The sequence below is a fragment of the Heloderma suspectum genome, chromosome 2 (assembly GCF_057233095.1).
Source record: "Heloderma suspectum isolate Gila_16-S chromosome 2, 16-S_ref, whole genome shotgun sequence".
In the NCBI taxonomy this organism is placed as follows: Eukaryota; Metazoa; Chordata; class Lepidosauria; order Squamata; family Helodermatidae; genus Heloderma; species Heloderma suspectum.
Window position 1 is genome coordinate 255,912,940 of NC_139459.1, and position 25,457 is coordinate 255,938,396.

At 42.8% G+C, this 25,457-nt stretch overlaps 1 protein-coding gene across 1 annotated transcript in view; it reads right to left on the minus strand.

The window, feature by feature from the left end:
- Nucleotides 1-12,143: 12,143 nt before the first annotated feature.
- PDLIM4 (PDZ and LIM domain 4) overlaps nucleotides 12,144-25,457 on the minus strand; it is a 99,261-nt gene continuing 85,947 nt past the window's right edge. The window contains exons 5-7 of the mRNA XM_084838845.1: nucleotides 25,183-25,340; nucleotides 17,704-17,824; nucleotides 12,144-17,032 (exon numbers count right to left, since the gene is read on the minus strand). Of these exons, the coding sequence (XP_084694971.1) occupies nucleotides 16,828-17,032; nucleotides 17,704-17,824; nucleotides 25,183-25,340 (484 nt within the window). The 3' untranslated portion in view covers nucleotides 12,144-16,827. The remainder of the gene's footprint in view (nucleotides 17,033-17,703; nucleotides 17,825-25,182; nucleotides 25,341-25,457) is intronic.

Genomic DNA, 25,457 nt, shown 5'->3' on the forward strand with positions numbered 1-25,457 from the left:
CTACAAAGTCTACAAAGTCAGTGACCCACAGTCTACAAAGGAAGTACCTTCAGGATGTTCAAAGGAAAACTACGAGTTGCCCACTGTTTTAGGAACAGGCAAGCTTGCTGCCCTAACTTAAGAAGTGGGGATCTAACGCAGCTGTTCCCACTGGGCCAATCGGGCAGATCGCCTAAGCTCCGCCCCTGCCATCTCTCTCTTGGCTCTGCATCTAGTGTCTAAGAATTCAGGCTCTACTAGCTCCCCTTCTCCCTATTTGCTATCTCTCACAGGGATGGGTGAAGAGGGACGCTCTCCATCCAGCTGTGCCTTTGAAGCTTGAGGAGTAGGCCTATCCATCTCTGTCCAAGCCTAGGAAATTTCCTCCCCCATGTTTTGTGGTTCCTCTTCAGACTCTGAGCTACTCTGCCAATCGCTGCGCTCAGGGGCACCCTGACACATTGAGCACAATGGGAGTTACTGCCAAGTAGACACACATATATGCTTGTGCTGGAAAAGACAGGGTGGGGGAACACAGGGATGGGAAACCAGCCCCCTTTCTAACTGCAGGATCTCTATAGCAAAGGTGTGAAGTAGTTACTTCCTAAGGCAATAAAGGGGGGTCCGCGGGGAGGGAGGTGATCCATCCCTCCCCTAGAATCCATCCGGGCCAGCTCCGCTCCATGGCTGCATTTAGGCTAATCTACCAGCTTTACAGCCGCAAATGGCACCCACTACGCAAATGGCCATTTGCGTATGGAGACTGTTACCCTCCCCCAACAATACAGCACGGCAATGGCGGCTGGCTGTATCACCAGCGGAGCGGAGCCGGCAGCCAGCTCCGTAGGATTGCCACGACGAGGGAGCCGACCCACAAGGATTCTGGGGGGAGCCAGAGGTGAGTGCTCCATTCCACCACTGGCCCCATTGGGGCCAGATTCTTGGAATCTGGCCTCACTGGGGTCCGTGGCGGAATTCTCCCCCATCCCTTTAGCATACCCAAGGTCAATGTGGGTGTTGGGGCACACAGCAACTATACCAAGGAGAACCCAACTTAAGGAAAAGAATTGGACTTCAAGCAGTCTCAGGCAATCTGTTTTTCCCACGATAAGCTGCTGGACGACCACGGCGTCATGTATCCCTAACGACCTGCAATACAGCTGGCTCAGAGTAAATCGCTGGTGGAGACAGCTCCCTGGACAGCAGCTGACTGAGGCACACAGGTCACCGGGTCACAGTCTTCCCCACTATGGTCAGATGTATGGTATTTTGATTTAAATTATAGTATTTTGACTTTTGCATCTCTATTAGCATATGCAAATCTGTGTCCTCTTTTTGGCAATGCCCAAATGGCCGCCCTACCTCCAAAACACAAAGCCACTCTTTTGGACCCAAATAAATATGGCAGTGGCGGGCAGCACTTTGCTTTGCAGCAAGCTTGCTTCCCAATTTTTTTAAGCAAAGTGAGTTAATTGGCTGGATCTCCCTCGTCCTCTCCAGTGCATACTCAGTCCAGAGCTGCTTATTGTGGCTTACAGAGTGTTCCCGTATGGTAATAGTACACATAAAAATCTTGGGTGCCCCCCTCAATAACGTAATGTGCACAGTTAGCTCTGAGTGACACGCTTTATTTCAGCTGCATTAACTGTCCAAATTGTCCAGCTGCAGGGCTCCAAGTTTTGCTAGACTCCTGCCAGGTTATTGGTTCTGAAATCCACTCTAATAATGTTCAGCTATCCTGATGGCTGAACTCGCAAACCCACCTTCCAAGTATTAGCTAATGCAAACATATGTAGTGCTGTAATATATCAGAGTAACAGAAAGTTTCCTTATGACAACCAGGTTTGATCACATCTCCAGTCTTGCCTCTCACAATCATACTTTCCTTTGTAACGAGGAACTTACTGGGGATAGACCAAACTTTTGTAATGTTAGCGTTTCAAATAAAGATGTGCATTTCAGTTGTCCCGATGCTCTCATAGACTTCACGACTTGAGATTTTGTAGTGTTCTCATCAAGACTTTCTTCCCGCTGCAAATGTCAAGTCACACTATTACCTTTAAGCATCTTATTTGGGACATAAGGCCTGTTCATTTCATTGGAACTTTAGCATATGTGTCTGGATCCAGTGTGTCTTTGCATGGATGTAAGTTCCTCCGAGTGCAATATGGCTTATATAAGGGTATGTAAAATTCCAGTCTTAAGATGGCAGTCTGGATGATACACCATGTGGCCGATGTGTACAAGCAAATTAGACCATATTAGTTCAACAAATTTACTCAGTGTGATTGACAGGAGAGAAGTCATGAATCTCTGTGAAGGACTAACTAGGTTTCTAGGACATTTATACTCGAGTTAGCCATTCCTGAGTTCCAACAGTACTAATTTTGAAGAATACTTTTGAATAATACTCCTAACAGGGTCAGTGTCAAGGGTAGCCATGGTGGGATGCCTGCTGAGGGCCCACACCCCAGCAGGAGCCCACTGACCAGAGGACGTGCTCCTCCCCCTCACCATGGCAAGCTGCTTGTGCCCCTAGCTCTTGCTCTGTCTGGCTCAGGCAACGGCAGTGGTGAGAAAGAGGAGCAATAAATGCCACTGCCTGCTGTCTGCCTTTCAAGCAAGCAGGTGGGAACCATGATGAGAAAGTGAAATGACACAAAGCTGTCGGTGTGCATAATGGCCTTTTCTACACAAGGCATTTATCATGTGCTCGTCATTACCTACTCACAACTATTTACAGATTCTTTAGACGACAATGTGACCATCCAGTTTCACTTCTGTTTTTTGCAGAGAAAATGCTGCATTTAATTGTAAAAGCAAAAGAAACTGCTTTTTTCACTTGTGTATTTGCACTATTCCACTATACCACAATGCCACCCAGAAGTTATGTAGTAGAAAAGCAGGAAAGGAAATGATCTTTGTGTAGAGCTCCTATCTCAATTCTGCGATAAAACCGAAAGTAGATACAGCCAATTAACAGCTAATTAACAGCCTCGTGTAGAAAAGCATAATATAATTCAAACTATATTTACCCTCTGCTGGCCCCCCAGCAGCACCACTCTTGTGGGCTCTAGAAAAGCTTGCTGGGGGGTGGAAGGAACAGTGGGTGGTGGCAGCCAGCAGTGAAGACAGGTGGCAGCACTTTCAAGTGCTGGTACAAACTATTTGTACCAGCACTGGAAAGCAGCACAACTCCAATTGCCTGGTACTCCCTCGTACTGTGAAAAGAAATGCCAGCTGCAGCTCACGCCACCATCTTCATTATTCCCAAAGCCTCTGTGCCTGCCTCCCCCCCCCCCCCCGCGTAGTGCATGTCAGTGCTGGGGCCCAGAAGCACTGGGAACAGTAACGGTGATGGCTGCAGCTGCCTGGCCTGGCGCTTCTCTTCACGGTGCCAGACAAAAATCAAATGCTTCTTTTTAAAAAAGGCCAGCGTCCGCTGCACTGAGCCCTTTGGGGCTTGTGGACCCTGGGCCCTGGCATTTGCCCCATCATGCTGGGTGTTGACACTGGGCCTGACAGGCTGGGTTACAGTAGGGCATGACAACTAGGGAGTTCTGCCAAAGTCTACATGGAAAAAGTAGATTTTGAGAACGTATGATTGTTGTGGAAAATAACTAAGGCAAAGCCATGTTGTCTTGGCTTCTTCGTGCCTATGTGGCAGATTCCTCAAGGCCTAAAACTGTTGTCTCTGTTTCTTCCATATTGAAAGAGAAACTGCTAGGACAGTAGAGATAAGTTATCTTGTTGGCACAGCAACTCACCCCACACCTGTGAATCATCGTGCTTCCAAAATAATTGGGTCATAATCCTGGGAAAATTGCAGGACTCTCAGGGAGGAACTGGGGGGGTGGGGGGTGGGGGAAGTGGTTCAGTAAAAGTTTAGTTGATAATGACCAGACATGCGCGCCAGGCTTGGTTGATGTCACTTATTTAGCCACACTATGATTATAAATGTAACTGGCGAGTGTTGATCTGCGCTGCCTCTGTGTTGACAGAGCTGCCTTCGTTGTACACGAATAAACTCGAGTTGGATCTTACCTGCATGTCCAGAGCTTAACTGGAGGGCAGCTGGGCACAGACCTCCAAGTCCAGTTTCGGACTTTTCCCACATTGTGCAACTCAAGGTGCCTCACCTGCAGGCGCTTCCCTGACAAGCCCCACGCCCCCGGATCATTCACCATGAGCAACGAACAGGCCGATTCCCAGGACGCTTCATGGATGGGAGTCTTCTGTGTGCTTAAGATTGGGACCTTTGCTCAAAGTGTTAGGCAACACTGACTGATGGATTGATATTATTATGTAGCTGGTGTCATTTTTTAATTTTTATTTATGAAAGCATTTATAAACTGCCCTTCACCTTTGTGAATGCCAAGGTGGTCTACAGGAGTATGATTGGAATCACACAAAATATAATAAAAATGCTAAAACAACAACTGCCTAAGGCTATATAAAAATTTCCTTTCATACTGGAGGCATTTATAAACCTAGGATCCAAGTCTCCTTTTGCAGTTATAAAAAAGACAAAAAGGGGTAATAAGGAGAAATATAACATATTCTGTTGGTCAAAAAGATTACTTTATACTCTTACAGAACAGAATTCGTATTTTACAGTTGTACTAAACAATTGCTAATGGACCTTTTAAGAAAACTGAAAGCCCAGGCCGGACGCATCTATAAAGAGATAAAAACTACTATTCTAGAAGGATGGAAGAGGTGGGAATAGGCAAATTGAAAATTAACACACAGGCTCACATGAATGGATCACATTACTCCCTTAATTGTTTCCATCCCTTCTGTGCTTGTGCATTTTTGAAGGTGTTGTTGGCAGGGGAAGAAATAATGTCATGTGGACTGTGAAGTCCACATAGCTGAAATTATTCCGAATCTGCTTGGAGCCAAGCTGATAACATGTGGTGTTACATGTGGAAAACGTTCACTCAGGGTAAAGGGTTCCAGCCAGGACTGAGACCCAAGGTCTGTCCATCTTCTTATGCCTTCCACAGAGATAATTTAGAAAAAACATACAGAGCTGGATCCAGTGGTATCATTCCACTGAAGGAACTGTTTCTGTCAGCATAACTGGAAGGGAGGAATTCGCCCTCCCTGCAGTTCCACCCCCGTGCCCTCAAAATCTGGGAAACCCTCTGGGACAGATTTTTTTAGTTAGTACAGAGGGCTTCAGCAGGGAGGAGAGAGGGAGAAAGTCCCATTGCGCTAGTGGACTTCCACTAGCATGATGTTGGATTTAACCCACAAAGTATATATTAACACAGTATTGTGGTAATCCATAGCACTCTTGTTCAACTCTTGCCGTCTGACACATAGTAGCAGTCAGAGCATGACGGCTCTCTTGCTGTGTTGGCTGACATCCCATAATAGTCATAACATCAACAAACATCACAATCTATATATTTTTTTTAAAAAGTACTGCTGATTTATCATTCAGCCACAGCAACATGACAACAAAGAAATAATCCTTTAGATGACACATCAGCGCAAGCAACTAAAATAACCTAGGTTGAAATCCTGCCATCTGTGGGATGCAAAAGAAGCAGAACCAATGATGACAGGGACTCTGCTGGTCTTATGGTTCTCTGAGATGGGGATGGAGAGATCATGGCCTTTTCTAAAGGCCATGATCCTTGATCCTGAGTGTCAGAGCGATACGGCAATGGAACCGATTACCTGGGGAGGTGGTGGGCTCTCCCACACTGGAGGCCTTCAAGACGAGGCTGGACAGCCATCTGCCAGGGATGCTCTGACCTGGATTCCTGCATTGAGCAGGGGGTTGGACCTGATGGCCTTGTAGGCCCCTTCCAACCCTACTATACTATTCTACTATATTCTATTCTAAAGCAGAAGTGCCCCCAGATGGAAGTCATTCCAAGCCCAAGGCCTTTATTAAGCTGAAAGAAGAAGAATGCCACTCGACACAAACCCTAATTCTAAAAGCGCCTTCTTCTTTAACCCATCTGTCTGTTCTGTCCGCTTGTATTTCTTTTTGGGTTTTCACAGTGGATTACACTGAACGTGGTATGGAGACCAATAATAAAAGCCTCTCCATTTAATGCCTGCGTTTCAGGTTTAAATTTAGAGCATGTTATCATAGAAGATTGGTTTTGGATATATGATGTGCTCCAGTGACTGAATGAGGGTGACTTCATGCTTTTTAAGAAACATTTTCACAGATGTGGTCAAAGGAAAATATTATTCAGAAAAGCCAGCAACATCTGCAGAGCGCATGCTGATTCTGTCACTACTACTGCACTATAATCTGAGAGCGTCTCTACCCTGCACAAAGCAAAGGGGGAGGCTGAGGGATAATCAATAATCTCTAGGTAGAAGAAAGTACATCCACGTTTGTCACTGCCATTTAAAAAAATGTTTACTTGCAGCTTCTTTTGTCACCTGTATCAGATGAACGGAGGGACTGAAATCTGCTACATCTTTGGAAGGAGCCCATTTCCTGTAGGCTAACTCTTATACTCTGCCCCAAGCGATATGTTGAATTCAGTATGTAATTTTTTATTTTTTTTTTAAGTTTCAGAGGGTCAATCTGACAGCTAGCCCATGAGGGACAATAATGTACCTTTAGATACTTACCTGGAGAATAGAGAATTTGGGACGAGTAGTTGCTTTGTATATGCAATATTTTTTGCTCTGATTGCAAAATCATTGTGGTTCTTGGTTTCCAACAAAAAAAGCATTTGATCATCACTTTCTTCAAAGTCTGCTTTGGATGAGCACAGCCACGATGAATTTTGATACAATACTAAGGAAGTTACATAGCTGAAGTAAGTAGAAATTGTCATTCTAAATCCCTTGACTAGTTTAGAAATCCTTATTCTAAGCAGGTGATTCAGTGACCACACAAATCCAAAGGGAGTACATGCAGATTACACCACTGCAAGTGGTCACTGTATCTATGCTTGAATATTAGATCATATACTTGCACCCCAACCATTATCGTTGCACCTTGGCTAGGACAGTTAAAGGGGGGGGGGAGGATAAATGGAACAACTAATAGTTGAATTAATTGCCCTCTATGGCAAATAACTACCACTTTATATCTAATATAAAATGGATGTTCTATAGTAAATATGTATGGTACAAATAGATTGAATTAAATTAAGTTTTTCTACACGAGGCTGTTAATTAGCTGTTAATCGGCTATATCTACCTTTGGTTTTATCGCAGAATTGAGATAGGAGCACTACACAAAGAACATTTCCTTTCCTGCTTTTCTGCTACATAACCTCTAGGTGGCATTGTGGTATACTGGAATAGTGCAAATGCACAAGTGAAAAAAGCAGTTTCTTTTGCTTTTACAATTAAATGCAGCGTTTTCTCTGCAGAAAACAGAAGTGAAACTGGATGGTCACATTGTTGCCTTAAGAACCTGTAAATAATTGTGAGTAGGAAATGACGAGCACGTGATAAATGCCTTGTGCAGAAAAGGCCATTATGTACACTGAGGGCTTTGTGTCATTTCAGTTCCTTCAGAAGCCATTCTCCCCACCACCAAATTCATTTAGTACACAATCCTATACATGTTTAAACAGAAAAAAGTACATAGGATTGTGCCCTTAAACTACTTTATCCATAAATTCAAAGAGAAGAGAGGAAGGGGTGCTGAAATTATAATCAATGAAAACCTTTAGCCATGCTCACATAATACACTCTGCTGGTTATCTAGTGGTTTCCTGGTGAGATAGGAAACACAGGCTCTTCTGTTCCAGCCCACTGTTAGCAGGAACCAAACTCCAGCTAAATGACTGGCAGGTGTGTGAGACTCTTTGGAGAAACATGTCTAAAAATGTTAGGAAAGAGCAAGAACCAGCATTTCCAAGTTCCAGATGCTCTTTGCTATGCGTGACCTAGCATGATTTGTACTTGTTTATACTCTTTGGACCACCTATCTTGCTAATAGCTTCTCTGCACAATGTCCTGTCCTCTGCTCCTTCCACATTGTGTTTGTGGTTTTCAGAATGCTGATTTCGGTCATGACAACATGGGCAAGAAACAGAAGCTAGCTGATCCCATCTGGATGCCTTTTGTTCTTTATTGCCACAAAAAAAAAAAAAAAGGAAACACATACCTTTAAGGCATGCGCAAACAATGCTTTTCTAATTCCAGCAACAACAACAAAATGCCCTGATCCAGCTAAGGAGAATTGTTCGTGCAAGCTGGCTTCTGCATACATAACACCTCCTGGATCATGAACTGGGCAAGTACATTTTATGTGCATTCAAATATGCGCAGAATGAGGTATCATCCCGTCTGCATTGCTCCCAATGGAATCCCCACACATATTCTGTCACAACCAGTCACACGTAATATCTTTCTAAGCATAACTAGAATTAAACTGGGGTGCCTGACATTAAATACTAAATCTAGCAGAATGTTTTACTAATATATATAATTATTGTGATCAATGTGTTCTATGCAAGGGATTATGCAGCAGGGAAAAGAATGGGGGTGAACCCCTCAGATTCCAGCCGGATCTTGTGGCCTGCACAAATGCACAGACAAGTAACTCAGGCTAGAGGCATGCAGTTACCACATCTCATGCCATGGGTTTTGGTTGCATGGGCCAAAGGGGGGCACCAAATGTTAGATCTGGCACATGAATGTTCAAAGCAACCCCAGGTGCTGACCAGAACATTAATAAGAACACGCGAACTGCCTGTGCTGGGTCAGACTCGGTCCACCTAGTTCAGCACCCTGCCTCTAACAGTGGCCAAACAGATCCCCCTGAAGGCTCGCAAGCAGCATGAGATGGACATAGTCATGCCCTGTTTCTTGTCTCCAAGTGGAAATGAAAAGTGAATTGTACCTGGAGTGCTGTGGGCACTCCTTTAACTTACCGCCATGCCAGAATTATGGTTTGAGAGGGAATTATGGAGAAGGGGGGTGGGAGAGAGAGAAAAGCAGAGCAGTTGTACATTCCCTTGTCTGTTGGCAGCACTAACAATAAAGTCATAGCAACAAACCAGTGAAACACAGTCTGAAAGGAATTTGCTTCCTCAAATTCTCCTCAAAATCATTCTTTGTGAAGTGTTGATGCCAAATATTCTCCATATAGCCTCCATATAGGATCACCTATTCCCAGAATATTTGTTACCGGTTTTTGGCAACCAATTTTCTTTTTCTTAATAACCAGAGAATGCCCCTGGCTTTGCACAGGAGGGACTAGCCCTTGGACAGATACAGCGAAGCCTTAAAGCAAACATACTCAGCTGCCAGAGTTCGACACATTGCACCTAGCCCATGAAGCCCTGCCTGCTGGCACCCTGAGTGATGGCTCCTGCCATGGTGCACCTCTGTGGACCCCTGAAGAAGGGGCCTCCCACTCCATTCCCTTGAGGGGGTGCTATCCCACTGTCGTGGGCAGGGGGGAGGCATATAACTGTCCCTTGACCTACTAATCTGTCTTGGTTTCAAACTGGACGGACTGCAAAGCTATGTGCTAGTTAGGGATGTTGCCCCTAGTGGCTGAAGGGGTTACTGCAGGCTTCAGCCACAGGGGCACGTTAAAATTAAAATTAATATATGTATTTTTTAAAAATCACCCCGAGAGGCACATCCCTAGGATCCCCTTAGTATGTATGCCAAGTTTCAGGTGTCTAGGTTTCATGGTCTTGGCCCAATAGCACTGGATGGACACACATGCCCTCTTATTATTATGGACTCTACATTAGAAGACACAGCCCCAACTGGTCACTTTTGGTCTGTGAGTGGTTTGGATTTCCAGCCTGAAAAGTACCTCAAATCACTTTGAAGGCCAACCTAATTTAATTCCCCCCTCCTATCACCTCCAAGCCTAATTTCAGCACTCTACTGCATGCTGATGCTTTGTGCTCCACTGACTAGCTTGCAGATGCATTGCATGTTTACATGTTTAAAGATTCAGAACATACATTTTCAACACAAAATCAAAATCAAATTTGCATGATCAGCACACATTTTGCATGATATGCCAAATAGTCTGCCCATATTTCGGGAAGTGGAATATGGCAACTCTGCACTCTGCTGCTCAAATTTATACCAGGCCTGGCCAATCCAAAAGCCTCAAATTCTCTGCTGGAGCAACCCGACTGTGAGGCAAAATGGAAACTCCCTACCCCCTCAGGCTTCTATTTTCTGCATGGCATTTCCCAGGAGACACAGAACGTGGTCTAACCTTTTGTGTCCTCTTCCCTTTTTTGGCATCTTGTCCTCTTGGCTGGCCAGGAAGTTTTCCCACATTCCCCAGAGTCAGAAACAATGACAGAAAATAGTAAATGGGTAGTGACAGAGCCTAAGACAGCACAATGCAGTCAGCCAAACATGAAGTAGTAACAGGACTGCTAAGAAATTCATTCCCTATTACGTAAAGCACGTCCTCCCATCAAGGGGCTGCTGCAATAATTTAACCAGTGCATGTTAAAGAGGACTGGGGTCAGGCTGGTAGGGAAAGCACAGCACAAAAGCATATATGATGTCACTTACCTCGAGGTCCTGGGAACAGAAGCAAAAAAGAAATACTGGGAAAAGTCCCGAGTGGAAGTGAAACTGTTGTCGAGGCTAACCCAGCAGGAGCAGCAATGGGCCAAGTACAGCTGATCCCTCTGAAAGCTTATTAGTTGCATCAGACAATTGCTCCGAAGCAAACAATGGCATGTGCATTCCCAGGCGGACAGTAAAAAGCAAGCGGCACCTTTCTGTTGGCTCAACTCTCCAGCTTGTTCCGGGCCTTGGCAGCAAGTCTTGGCATGGCGCAAAAAGGCCAAACAGCCAGCCTTGCATCTCCGCACCCAGCTGCCACTTGCTATCTGCACTTTATGAACATGTTCCAGTGTCTGGAACAGGGGCTCATTATATCAGAGAGACAGCTCATTAAATCAAAGGGTGTCTTCACATGAAAGGCTGATGGACTTTTTGTGCTGCGGCCTTCTGCAATGTGATTATGAAACCTACCTTAGCTAGAATGTACCATCACATTCTGCATTCCCTACAGCAGGGTTGGGGCCCCAATCCAGCCCTCTGAGGTTCCCCAGATTGCCACACCCCCTTCTACTGGCCCTATGTCCTTTTCACCAAATGCTGGCTGATGGTTTTCCAACTTTTGTGCAGTTTTCCCCTCATTCTAAAAGGTTGGAATGTCTCCGCTAAGACTTAGTTTCTGGCAGTAAGAGCCTTAAGCTACAATATACTGGCATGTTTTGTATTTTTGGTCCCATCTCTTTTGCCACCCACCACTGGAATGTTACCTTCAAGAGTTTCTCCAAAATTGACATTGTCCCTTGTGCTGACAGAGGTTCTCTACTCCTGACCTACAGCCTCCACAGCTAGACACAAATACCCTAGGAAAGGTTCAGGTTTCTTGTACAAATGGCTACAAAGCTAAACAAACAAACCCTAAACTGCTTAGAAATTTATTGTTAGTATTCAGTATTTATTTAGCTGTGCATCAGATGATGCACAGAATCACCATGCAACGTAAGCCATGGTTTGCATTGGAGGATAAGCTCTACTATTGGAATTTTGCAAGTTCAGATCCGTCCAAGGTTTCGATGAGCAGCAAATCCCCTGAACTATGTGATTTCTATTCTAACATATAGATACTGCAGAAGATTGTCATCACTGAGTGAATTGTAGATGTAGATATATATTTTGTGAATGGAAAAATGTGCAGAAATGGTGAATGAGGCATGAATCGTGATATGCGCATGAAAGGGGCCATAATGGTCACTCGGAGTATGGCACCTGGAAGCCTTATGTTGTGCACAACTGCTATAAATATCAGATCATGCTCTAGTTATCAGTGCAGTTTCAAAAGCTCAAATTATAACCCATTTTAAGAGCTTTTCCAGACCATCAATTTATAGTACAAAAAATATGCAGTTATTCACATATTTCAAAGGATTCAGAAATCTTCCTTCACATGAATAGCGAGTTTTCTCAGCACTGATACAGCAGTATGTTGTCACTAGGAATCTGTGACTATCTCACCCAACCTAGTATGTCCATTCTGGTTGCAAGCACTGTATGAAATACAATAGTCATGCCCACCTATTGTATAGTACCTGGAATGTCACCAAAAATGTGCATAAACATGTGATTTTATGAGCACTCTTCTCTTTTTTTTCTGCCCTTGATTGATGAGGAAGCACTCAACGGTAACCAAAAAGTGTATTCTTTTATTGTACTGGCAGAGGCAAGTAAAATGGCATTCTGGTTTTAATAATTTCTGACAAGAAAACTTATTAACAAGACAAGGACTACATCTAGAAAAACCCCAATTTGCTACAGGATATTGGGCATGTCGGCTCTATTTTAAGTGCCTTGGGAAAATCAGATGAGTTGTCAGCTCATACAAAACGAATAGCCAGGAGACAAGTTTGTGGAAATTCTGGTTCCTAAGAACTTGCATTTAGATGTAAGACAAGAAACATTTTGTTCCCTTGCCAGTGTTGCTATTTGTATAATGTCAGAAAAAGATAACGGAAGAATACCTATACAACCAAGTTATATGTGATTTATAATGTCAGCACTCAGCGGTAATGAAACCATTTATGAATTTCCAAAATGGACCACATGGTGTAGTATTATTGCAACTTATCTGAGGTAGACAGTGGGCACCTGCAGACTGAAAAATGCCCTTAGAAATGAAGCTGAATAGGAGACAAAAAGCACTGTGAAGTGATCTATGGAAGTGATTCTCATAGCATCATAGAAGAAACGCTGGTTACATGAGGCTTGTGATGCATTCTTCAACCCAGCAGTAGCTGGACTCACTTGTTTACAAGCTTCTCTTCCACTAGGCTACCCATTTACTGTCAAGCAGCTATGTGATTATTCTTACAAAGGCATGCATATGGGGCCTTTTAGCTCTCATGCTCTATTGCAGAAAATATTTCAGAAACGAGAAAGTATGTATGATGAAAGTGAGACAGGCTTTTGTAGCTTTTAAACAGATAATTAGCATATGTAAGAAGGAAAAGTAGGGACAGGGTCTGCATAGTTGAAGCACATATGGTGAAACATATGCTTGTGTCTGATATTGTATAGGACCATGCTGTGAATTCCTTTAAGAAAGAATTTTTCCAAGTGGGAGGAAGGGAATCAAGCCTTGATGAAAGTGAAACAAACTTTGATTGAATCTTGTATTTGATTAAAAACAATACTTGCCATTTCTGTATTGGATTTCAATTTTTTTTCAAGGCATATGAGTGAAGTGGCCTCCAACAAACTCCTGTAAAATTGCATTTTTGCTATCATACTGACAGAACGTAGGACAAGCAGATGTTTCAAGAGGCTTGCCCAAAGGACCACAGGTAGGCAGTATGCAGCATGGTGGGAAAATCCTAATTATAGTGAGAACGAGCGCTTTGATATTATTTTCAATGGATTTTACACAATAACTTCCAGCTCCCATAATTATTGTTTAACAAGCTTACTTTGAAGCTAAAATGCACCATGCATCTCTTTTTGAAGAAAATTTGTAAAATGTGTAAAATTTCAGGTTCATAATATGAATTCCCCAATGTGACTTACACAGAAACCCATAAAAACAGTACAATAGTGCTTGACCACATTAACATGAATATAAGTGGCCATTGCAAAAGAAACATTCTCTCTATTAGGAGCCAGTAACTAAAATAACAACAACATTTTCCACATAATAACTGATCAACTGCAGTCATTTATAGGTCTTCACTGGGTTGGTACTGATATGGCTCCATCCACAAAAAACTAGGCCGTAAAACGTAGTGGCAAAGCTACTTCTTTTACATTAAAATTGTGCAGTGTTGACAACAGTTTTGAACTGGGATGCAGATGCATTTTATGACTCAATGGAGGATTTGCTTAGAAGACATACTGTGAAAATATGAAGAGCTGTAATTGCTTAGACTACATTTTGATCAACTAGAATTGGGGTGGGGAATCTGAGGCCCAGGAGCCACATCTGGCCCTTCTGGTGTTCCAATCTGGCCCCTTAAGGGTTCTCAGATGGCCACACCCCTTTCCCCTTCCCCCCAAGCACCAATCCTTTGGTGGTTTCCCAGCTTTTGTGCAGTTTTCTGTCATTTTGAAAGGTTGAAATGCCTGGCTTGGTTACTGGCAGTAAGAGATTTAAGCTACAATATAGTAGTATTTTTTGCCCCACCCCTTTTGTCTTTGATCCCACCCCCTTTGCCTTCAGCTCCATCCACCACTGGAATGCTGCCCCTGAGAGCTTCTCTGAGATTGAATTCAGCCCTTGGGCGGAAAGAAATTCCCCACCCTAGAACTAGTTGTGGCAGATCTGCTTTCCATTCCTCCCTGCCCCACTTTAGATTCCTCTGTAAATAACAACTGCAAGATTACAAGTACCATCTTAAAGTGCAAATACCATCTTAAAAGAGGCATCTCTTTTTTGAGAAAGAATGGTCTTTTGAAGATGATTTCTGTTTTGACAGAGGCATGCATCATTGAAATACAAAGTATGTTGTGCTTCAGCCCCATCATTTGGGGCGAGTCCTCATTTAAGTGGTCCAGGCAGGATCTCTTATACAGCTGTGATTTGGGAAGAGCCTCTTCCTCCTTAGGAAGTCCTACCAGATCCCTGACACCCAGCTTGATGGGAGGCTCTTGTGTTATATCATGACTTGGACAGCGTTTGCCACTGAACTGGAGTTCAGTGAAGAAAAGGGATTAGTTCTTTGCCAATGCCATACTAACCATGCCAGTGGCCCTCTGCTTCTAGATAATTGCCTAGTTTTCTAGGATATAGCCCACTCCTGCTATTAAAAAAAAAAAGTCATAGAAACTCTTGCCAAAATGCAATTGAGGCCTGAATGTTTAAATATATAGAGTTTATTTCTTTCCCTTTACAATTCGGATTTAGCAGCTTGACTGTCCAAGGCAATGACTGTTTCTGAGTATGCTAAGGTCACTGAGAGAGTGACTGAGCATTTAAATCTCTGAAAAATACATCTCACATCTGGTTGTTTATACTTGACTTCAGGTGTTGGCTTCTGTAAGATCTCAGTCATATCCTTTAACTCATAAGCTGCAGTGTTCTTTGGTAGCTCCATAATTAATCATGATTGCCAATGACATAATTCCTCTAAAGAAATGAACTATTTGTGTTCATCATAACAATTTAAAATTGACAAATGAATAACAAATGTGCAATTGTTCTCCTATATCATGATTGCCTGGAAAGGTCTTACATGTCAATAGAATAGAATTTAGGTCTGATTCCTTGTCCCAAAACGTATCTGGAAAGAATTATTTTTCTTTTTCAACCTAGGCTGAATTTTAGTATTCTATACCCAGAGTACTCTAGGGCTGATTCCAGATGAGGCTTTTATTGTGCAATCACTCTGCCTCATTCACGGAAATTTATGGCAGGTCCAGACGTTGTCATCTGTTTGCATCCCTCTCGTGTTTTCCCACGGCTTCTTCCATCTTTTTTTAAATCACAGAATATCTGCTAAAGAGGGAAAGACAGAATGTTTGCACAATGTCTTTTGAATGGTAGTGCTAGAAACCCTCTGTCTGGAAACACCCTAACTCAACTGCACTGTACCTGGAAGGAGTTTTCAGTAAGGTGCTTAGTGTTGAAGTATAGAACCCTTTGTTCAAAGAGAAGAATTAAAAAAAAATAAAAGAAGTGTAGGTGTCTGAATGGTTCAGTACCAGAAAATATATGTAAGATAAGCCATGGTATCACAAATAAAAGGAAAAGGAAATCCACATGTACTATGTAAGGATTCTGTGACATACCAGATTCTTTGCTGTACATATACATTCAGGACACTTCAGTGCTTTACACAGTTACAGAATACTAAGCTTGGCCTTCTGTGCCACAATGGAGTTTACATTAGGACCCTCTTGATCCTAACACAAGGGTATGTATTACATGGTGTGGAAAGACCTGAAATACATAACAGGTTCTGTATCATCTCCAACCTGTATTATCAGCCAACTGGGGACCATCCATGGGAGTTCCAATAATATTTTCTTTAGGATAGCAAGGAGGGCAGTGTCAGGGAATGAGTCCCAGTGCATATCTCCAGCTGCTGCCACAATGCATCACCAGAATGACAAAAATGTTAATGATTATTTTTAGATGGCGTATATAGTAGTGTTTGGAAACTGCAAGCAGGGCATTATTTTCCTAAGTACTATATAGAAATGTAACAAGAAGGGAGCAATTGTAAAAACAACATTTTAAAAAAGTTTTTACTTGAGTTCTTAGGAGTCATTTCCCCAGGTTTACAGTCAAAATTCCTCTATCCAGATATATATTTAAAATTGCATTAAATGTGGTCTCCATGTTCTATCACCTGAAAGCCACAGAGCAATATTTATGGCATACCTATATTACTAACAAAAGAAAAATTTAATGCAATGCTTTAAAATGTCAATTTCATTTCTTAAAGTGCCTTATTTCCTTTGAGCTTTTAAACAGTCCTCTTTATATTTTAAAATGAGACAGAATAACAGAATACTGGTTTTATATGAAACTATGTTTTTAAAAAGCATCCGTATTTACAGAGGTTTTGGATTAGGCTCTGACTGAAACAATCTGCAGTAAAAAACAAAAACAAAAAACAAACAAAAAACCCAACCCAAACAGCAACACAGCAACTCAAAAGCAAAGTGTCAAAAGGAAAAAAAAAAAATCCTTTTCAGAGGCTTTCAGCACTATCCCCTAGAGATCCCAAGTGTAAACCATTTTATCTCTGAAAAGGCATTTTACTGAGACTTGAGTAATCAGAGCTGATTACAGCCATACTTTAAAACAGAGACTGTGCCTGTGGGTGGGTGTGCCACCTTTTGACCTCTCCAGGAAATAAGAGTATCTATTTAGACAAGTTCAACTTTAGCATTGGGATAAACAGCTACCACATCATATCCTTCTGGTGGCTTAACCCTTTCCTTGGCATGTGTTTCACAGTACAGCTGTTCCTCAATGAAGAAGTAGCCCCTTTGCTTCAGGTTGAGGCCGCAGTCATCACACATGAAACATTCTGGATGGTAGAGCTTGTCACGGGCTTTCACTATTGTGCCACTATCAGAGTGCAGGAAAGAAGATAAGATTAGAAATTTAAACATTTGAAGTTATTAATATTTACTGCAGGTTACATTTGTGGCTTGTCTTTTGTGTGTCCCATGGAAGGGACTGCTACACCCATTCCTCCCAATATCCCATTCACACACCATCTCTTTTCTCCTCCTACGTCAAATAACCTGCTTTAAAGTAGTCTAGGACAGTGCAATTTAACATTGGTTTAAAACAACACCCCACCGGTCCTCTCTCCTGAAATTGTATTTCACCTAGGCACGCCTCTTTTGCAGCGCGAGGAACTGCGCAAGGTCCATGGGGCTCTGTTGTACACTGTAGCTCAGCATGAGAAGGAGCCGTTTCATTCTGAATGCCTTGGAATCAAAAGCTGTTTGTGAAGTGCTACCTGACATACGAGTGAATAGGGACATTCCTTCTGGTGTGGCGCTCCATGGGCACTTTGGAGCTACCAAAGAGCTTTGGATCAAGACAATAGCATATATCGATATCAAACCCCTGTGAAACACGTACCCTGATATTTTCACCTTACATGTAACACTGCCTTATGGTATGCATCACTATGAAATTTACAGTGAAGCAGATGGCATGTTCATTATTTAGCTTTTCCAAAGAGTGCATTAAACATTAAGGCTCTTGGGGGAGATTTATGTACTTACACAATTCCATTGCCACATCTGGTGCACTCAGGGAGCATCTGTAAGCCAGACATGGCTCCACCCAGTTTTGATACTGGAGATTTTACATGTCTTGGACTAGCCAGTCGGTCATGTTTTTCACCTGCCAAGAATTTAAGACAATCTTTTTGAGGTACCTATTTAAGGCATGTGGAATATTCCTAATAAGAAAACAGCTTATCTGGTGAGATAATGTATTCTGAAACTGTACAGGTAAAGGTAGGTTGACAGAGTTATCATGGGATAACCCTCTCACATGAATTTCCACCTCCCTTGCCATTGGAGAGATGAGAAAGTTCTACAGCTGCACTCAGGTAGTATACTTACTTGGAAGTAAATCCCCTGGAAATCAATTGGATTTATTTCTGAGTAAACATGATTAGGATGGGGATGTAAGTGTGATGACAGATAAGCAGGCTCCATGTGATAATAGCATATTTACTTGAAAAATAGTGGCATGGCAATAAAGACAATAAAGCAATGAGAACACCTGGGCCATATGTGAAGTGGATCTGACCTAATGGATTAAAACCAGAGCTTAACCTTTTGGGAAATCTTAATGGGAGGTGTTCCAAGAAAAGAAGGAATGCTGGTAAGAAAGAAAGACATGAATGAAACTATAGAAGAACAAAAGGCATTGCCTAGCTTAGTAAGATTTTTACATATGATCAACCCAATGGAAAAAAGCTTAAATCCTTTTGCTGAACAAGGGAAATAAAGCCCAGCAATAACACTGCTAAAGTGCACTTTTACTAGTTGGGAGATTTATTTGTTTTATTTTATGTCATGACCTTTGAGGCTCTGTAACATACGCAAGACAGCATGTTAGAAGCTGGCTCTTTTTTGGTGTTAGTTTTTGTTTCATATGTATCCAGAACCAATCGGGGGAAAACAGAAGCAACAAAAACTTTATATACAAGGTATTAATGTATCCTGTAGTGCTCATGTATATGCATCCATACAAAACCCTATGTCCTGTGTCGCTGTGTGTCCTCAGTCACACAGATACAACTTGCATGTATACACATGTTATAATCAACACACGTCTAAGGGGTTTTTTTAAACCAGAAGTGTGGTGTGCATACAGCTGACATATGCACAATGCTTTTTTACTAACATGGGGGAATAGTTACTTCTAAATTGCTCAAATACTCATTACAGTCCAAAAACATAGGCTTCAGTTTTACAGATTTTTGTTCTCAAAACACGTGTATACACATTAATTACAGAAGAGAAAAATGGCTTGGTTATTATGCCCACCCCCTAGCACATGGGCCAGTATATGAGTTCAAACAGGCTTAACTAAGAAGATATAAAGTGTTTTCTACATGAGGCTTTTAACCCACCACTTTACGAGGCTTCTGTTTCCTGATTCACTGTGGAATTAAGATTGGCTACTTTATACATTTTTCTCCCTCAGGTTTTATTCCTCTGCCTTTCTATATGTTCTATTACACAACCACTAGGTAGTGCAGTGGTATAGCAGAATTGCACAAATACTCTAGGGTTTCATGCTACCATTAACAGATATACCAGACTTTCCTCATTAGAAACCCTCCCGCTAAAACGGTTGCAAAGAACAAGAGAGGCCCTGGAAGATGATGAAGTCACGTAAAGCACTCGCAAACTAATGTGAGTGAGGAATCATGAGCGCACAATAAATGCTTCTTGTAGGAAGGCTCAAAGAAAGATGAAAACTGGGAATATTAGCATTTTCCAAATAAGGAGTAGAAGGTAGCACTATGAAAATGGCAGAGCAGGGGATTGGAATGCTATGTGACCAAGGAAGCTCAGGTGCTGGTGGCAATGGTAGACCCCAAGTGTGGAAATGGGTAGTTTAAGGAGAGAAAGAAAAGAAATAGAGCACAAGTAACTAAAATTTCCTGACTTCCAGGGGAAGGGGAAACTAAAGGACTTCAGTTCCTGGTTAGTTGCAAAAACTTAGAACAACACTGTGGGCACAGACTAACCTTGGGTTTCTCAGCTTTAGTTCCAAATTAAAAAAATGCGACGGTAGCTTCAAGTCACTCAGGCACTCCTGAACATCCTGTTGTCCAGAAAGAGCCAAAAGAATGGCTTCTGGGTGGGTGAGGATGGAGAGACTGAACAGAGACCAAGCCATCATTAGGGACTTCAGAGCCACCACAATTTTGGTTAAAAAAAAATATTTAGATGGATGGAGAGCCTTGCCAATGGGACTTATCCTTAGAATTTCTAATAAGATTCAGAAAATGTGTGTGCACAGTAACTACTGTGCTTATTCACATTAACTACTGTGAATAATTTCTGCAAATTCCCCCCCCCCCTTTTAAAAACAAACCTTTTCTTCCTATATAGTCTGGGATATAGCCTAAGTAAAACAACTAACGTAGAGATATGTCTTAGAATACAGAATTGTGTTCTGAAAAGGAAGGCAATGAAAAGGAAGACTGTGAAAAGGGAGACACCTGCAAAAAGTCCTCATTGGGAGGCCAGTAAGAAAAGGCAGTTCCAGCAACATTTTAATGTTTCCTTTGGTGAATGAGACTTACGGCCTTTTGTTTGGTAAAATCAGTCGACTATTTTGATTTATGTGTTTGGAGGTGGGGGGAGGGTTGGTTGTAATAAACAAAATATTATCAATAGCTTTTTGGTATATGCTCAGAAGCTCCAACTGATAAGAAAGCTTTCAAAATGGCAGGCAATCTACAACATTTAGGGGAAAGGAGAGAGAGAGAGAGAGAGAGAGAGAGGTTTGAAAGTTATGCTGGAACTAACTGCATTCATGGCTGTTTTTCTCCTCTGTTTCTGCATGCCATGCCTCCCACCCCAAATGTATATCCCTCATCTAGGCAGCTACATAACTTCATTTTTAAAAAAAGACTGAACGATCCCAAACATTCTTTTCTCTGCTTGGTGGTTTGAGGACTCTTCTTTCATGGTAGCGGAGCACCTACTGAGGTAACTGTTATATTTCCTTAAAATTCTTTCAGATTCCCTGCAGGAAATATATCTCATTAGAGACACAGTGTGTTGCTGATCATTAAAAAGAAAAAGAAAAAAACCTAATTATTCTGTAGATTCCTTTTTTCAGTTCAATGCCAACTTAAAAGAAGGAGATTTTTAATATTTTTGAGATGATGCACTGGTGCTTCACAGATGACTTTGTATTAGAGTAGTGAGTGAATGGAAGATTTAGTTTTGAAGCAACAGAAATAGAAATCCATTTAAGAAAATACATTAGAAACAGTCCATTTAAGTACAAACACTGCAGGGGCTATCATGATACTAGAAAGCTCCCCTTCCACCATATTACAAGCCAGATCTTCTTTTTAACCAGTTCAGCAGCTTTTGAAACTCCTTATATGTAGCTGGACTTAAAACTCTCATTTAGAGCATTATAACTCACAGTATAGCACTAAACCTACATCAGGTTTAGTGCTATACTGGCAGCATGGAAAAGGCACAGGGGAGCAAAATCTAAGTATGTGTAGCTGCCTTTGCTCACATTCTCAAGTTTCCCACCCCTGGTTTAAACAAAAAGCAGCTTATGGAATTTTGACTGGAAGATCAGCTGGGGAAGAAGGAACTTATGCCTTTCTCTTGAGGCCTTTTTGTTGTTGTTGGGATTAGCTTTTCAATGGTGGCAGGTGAGGTAGTTTCTGGCAAATAAGAGGCTGTCTCAGCTGAGTGGCTACCAAGGGAGAGGGTGACTTGACATCCCCATCAACCAGTGTCACAGGGTGGCAGAAGAGGCGTGGGAACTGGTAGGTCAGAACCACAGAGGCATGGAGCTGCTGACTGGTGAACAGCACTCACCGTGGGCATGGGGCAAGATGTCAGCAACCGATACTGGGCACTATGGGCCCATGAGCAGCTGCATGCCTTCTTGGTGCTGAGTGATGCAGCATCACATATGCTTCCTCTCACACCTTCACAGGCTATAGATATGGGGGCCATTTCTCCAGTTTTCAGAGGGGTTGCTGTCACACACTCATCCAAACATGTGTAATGATGAATGTGGGACTAAAGGCATTTTTAACAGAGGTGTGGTGTACACACAGCAGATTCATGCGCCATGATTTAACCAAGTGGAGAACAGCTACTTCTAAAGTGGAGGGAATTACCTCCAGTTCTTTCCATGCTGCTGTCCTCTCCAAGCTCATAAATGGAGCACAGAGAGAATGACAACAGGGCTTTCCCCGGGGGCGGGGAGTGGAGGAGACCGCACATGCTGTTTTAGACAGCTTCCTATCTGGTCTCCAGGCCCCTTCCCTCCCCCTTCCTGAAACTGCAGCTAGATGCACGAAAAGGTGTGTCTAGCCACAAATGCAGGGCAGGTGAGGTGCAGAGGAGAACATCTCTATCCTCCATGCAATGGATCCATCTCAATAGGATTGTGCCCTTAACATATTATAACTCTTTGCACTGCTGCTAGGTTTTATTTTATTTTTATTTTATATTGTCATTTTAAACTTTGATACTGTCATTTTAAACTTATAAATTTTTTCAACTGTGGCCCTTGAGCCGCAGACAAATAAATATATACTGATACTTTCACATTGTATTTTATCATGTTGTATGTTATGAACTGTTTTAATTGTTGTGAACTGCCCAGAGAGCTTCAGCTATTGGAAGGTATAGAAATGGAAGGAAGGAAGGAACAATGGCTTGGTTAGTATCCCAGCCCCCTAGCACAGGGACCACTATATTAATTCTTATAGTCCTAACATAGACATAGAGAAAGATGGAGATTGAGACTGAGAGAATTAGCCAAATGAGTGGAAGGAAGCAATATGGAAATGGCAAGGATGGGGACTGGAAGGCTATGCGGCCAGAAAAGCTTGACTGGTAGTGACAATGGTGCATTGTGGAGGCAAAAACTGAGATGTTTAGAGGTGGAAAGGAAATAGACCATAAGCAGTTATAATTACCTGGCTTCAGAGTAAGGAGAGGCAAATGGATCTCTGGACAAACAAGCCCACAAAGTGGTTCAAGAACAGAATGGGGAACTCTGGTCCTAGAAATGTGGGATAGGCACCAGAGTGAAGCAGGTGATTGTGCTAGGAAGGCCCATGAGGAAGGACCTTGGAAACCAAGCAGATTGCAAGTAAGCTGAGCTAGGACCCTCATGTGCGAGGGATGCCCAAGCAAAAAGAAAGAACAATGGGTGGCCAAACTCCAGGGCAGTTATGGCTTCGGAACAAAAGGTACAAAGAACTCAAGGGCTCTGAGACTGAACTCAGTATGGATCAGAACAAAGGGAACAATAGTTTGGCCCAGGGGAATTCAGGGACATTATTTGCTACTTCACTGAGTTTATGTTAGCTCGCTGTACAGTACAAGATCTTTACAGTGGGAGATAATTCACTATTGGTATTAGAAAGGGGGTGCCCAAGTGGTACCTAAACCTGTTGATCAGTCTCTCATGGGTAGGAACTGTTCAGAATTGGACCATATAGGTCTAGATCAGCCAGTTTAAAGACGCCGTCATTGAATATCTGGCTCAGTGGTGACTTGGCAGCCAGGCAGGCATTTGCATGCTTCCATAGTTTAATGGGAGTAACTCCATTTAAGCTCATCAACTGTAGAGGCACGTACACAATTACGCTGGCCCTGCTGCGGCCACCCAGAGCCCTAGAGTCATTCCTGGTAGCTCTCCATGCCTGTGGCGATGCTGCAACTTACAGAATGAAATGGATTCTGTACCCAAGGCATCAGGGTAACGTCAATGAAAATACAAAGCACAGTGTCACATGGACAGAGAGCCAACATGCCTGAGCTCCTCTGTAACATCGAGTGGTGTCTTTAAAAAAACACACACAACAACAACAACTTTATTTTTCCACCATTTGTGCTGGCAGTGGCAGCAACACTCCCAGCCACCCAATGCCCATTTTCTTAACCCTCAAATGTCCTGGATGCGGTGTAATTCCATGGCATTTGGGGGGAAAGTACATGGCAACTGAGGTGAAGTAAGGCCTTATGGGTCCCTCCATCCAGCCTACCCTGCGGCCTGAAGAGTGTGAATCCTTAAAGGACCAGTCCCCTGGCCTGCAGGTGAGTGCTTTTCCTCCTTTCTGCGGTCTGTTGTGTCCCCCTCTGAGTCCTGCTAAGAAGGATTGATAACTTCATTGGCTCAAGCAGAAGCTGGCTTATGTGTAAGTGAAACAGACTCACTGATGAACCAAGGATTGTGTTTCCCTGTTTGCCCTCTCTCCTTTTTCTCATAACATGATTGTAACACTGGAGACAGCCAGAAAATAGCAAGGCCATGTTGATTTGCTAATTGCCACCTGTGAGCCTCTGTCAATTGATACCTAGTCAGAACATGAATCTTATCTGTAGAAGGGAGATCAGGCTGGTTGCCTGGAAACCCAGGGGCAGGCTGACCCTTTTGGAAAGGAAAAGAGGAGAGTGAGAAGGACCGAGGGGGGCTGCTTTGGGGAAAAGTTGTGCCTGTCTGCTTTCTGGTACAACTTGTGTGTCTGTAGGTTTTGTGCTAGTGGGATTTAAATAGAGAGCAACCGACAAGATGGCCACTATCTGATTCATTTCCCCCCTTTTATTATTTATATAACCTTCTCTTAATATCTCCCCCTCACCCCCACCCCCACCCTCACCCCAGGTTTTGGGAGATAGGTTAATCAAGCTGCTGATCAGTCTCTGTGAAGAAGGAATTCTAATTCACAACAGGCCTCACTGCTGTGGGGCAGGAGGTACTTCACTCTTCAGGTGAATAGGGCTTGGTTGTCTGTAAACTGCATCCATGAGGCCTCCATGAGGGCCCTATCTCAGGTTCCTTGTGTTTGACCATTATCCTCAGGTTTGGTATCAGCAACCCTATCCTGTTCCTCAGTTGGGTGTCCAGCAGCAGCCTCAGACCTGGCTGGCTCATCCTCCTGTGCTCAAGGCTAGGTATCTGTGATACCTGATATAAAAACATGGCAGTCACCACTGGTGACTGCCATGTTTTTGTGGCATCTGTCATGCTTTCCCCAACAAAAATCTGTCATGCCGCATCTGTCATGCCCCCTCCCCCATTTTCCTGGAATGATGCTGTTTCTTAGTTAATTTAGGATTAGGAAAATGGTGGCTAGGAGGCCGAGAGTGGAGTGGCACTACTGGCACTGGTAGAGACAAAAAGAACAGAAGAAGCCACCCTCTCTCCAGCACGTAAGACAAGCCCTCCCACCCTGCCAAACAAGGTTCAATGAAGTGCCCTAAAAAAACCCAGTATATTCATGCCCCCTGTTTAGGGGCCTGACTTCTCTCCCCGACTCATGATGATCATCCAAACAGTAACTTCAGTTGATCCTCATCCCACCCCCTGCAGGCCACCACAGTGTATGTATCTGACTTCATTGTTGGATGCAATCATCTTTTATGCTACGCTAATTGTAAGTCACTTTGAATTTTAAAATAAAGTGGGATAGTTTTTTTTAACACATTTTTTAAATACAGGAATGTTTTATTCCTTACCATTCTCTCCAGCTTCCAACATGCCTTGTAGATAGCGGAAGGATCCTGACTGCTTAGGCTCTGAAGCTGGCTTTTCATAATCCTGCAGCATTTTGTACACATCTGAGTCCATGTCAATTCCATTTCTGTTTCTTGGTAGGCCCCTTGAAGGGTCAGCACTATTTAAATACAAAAGGGAGGGCAACTAACACCAGAGGGGAACCAAGTGAAGAATTCAAATGAAAGAGAATCTGTTGTAAACTGTGAGGTTTTTAACAGCATTTTCTAGTACTTTC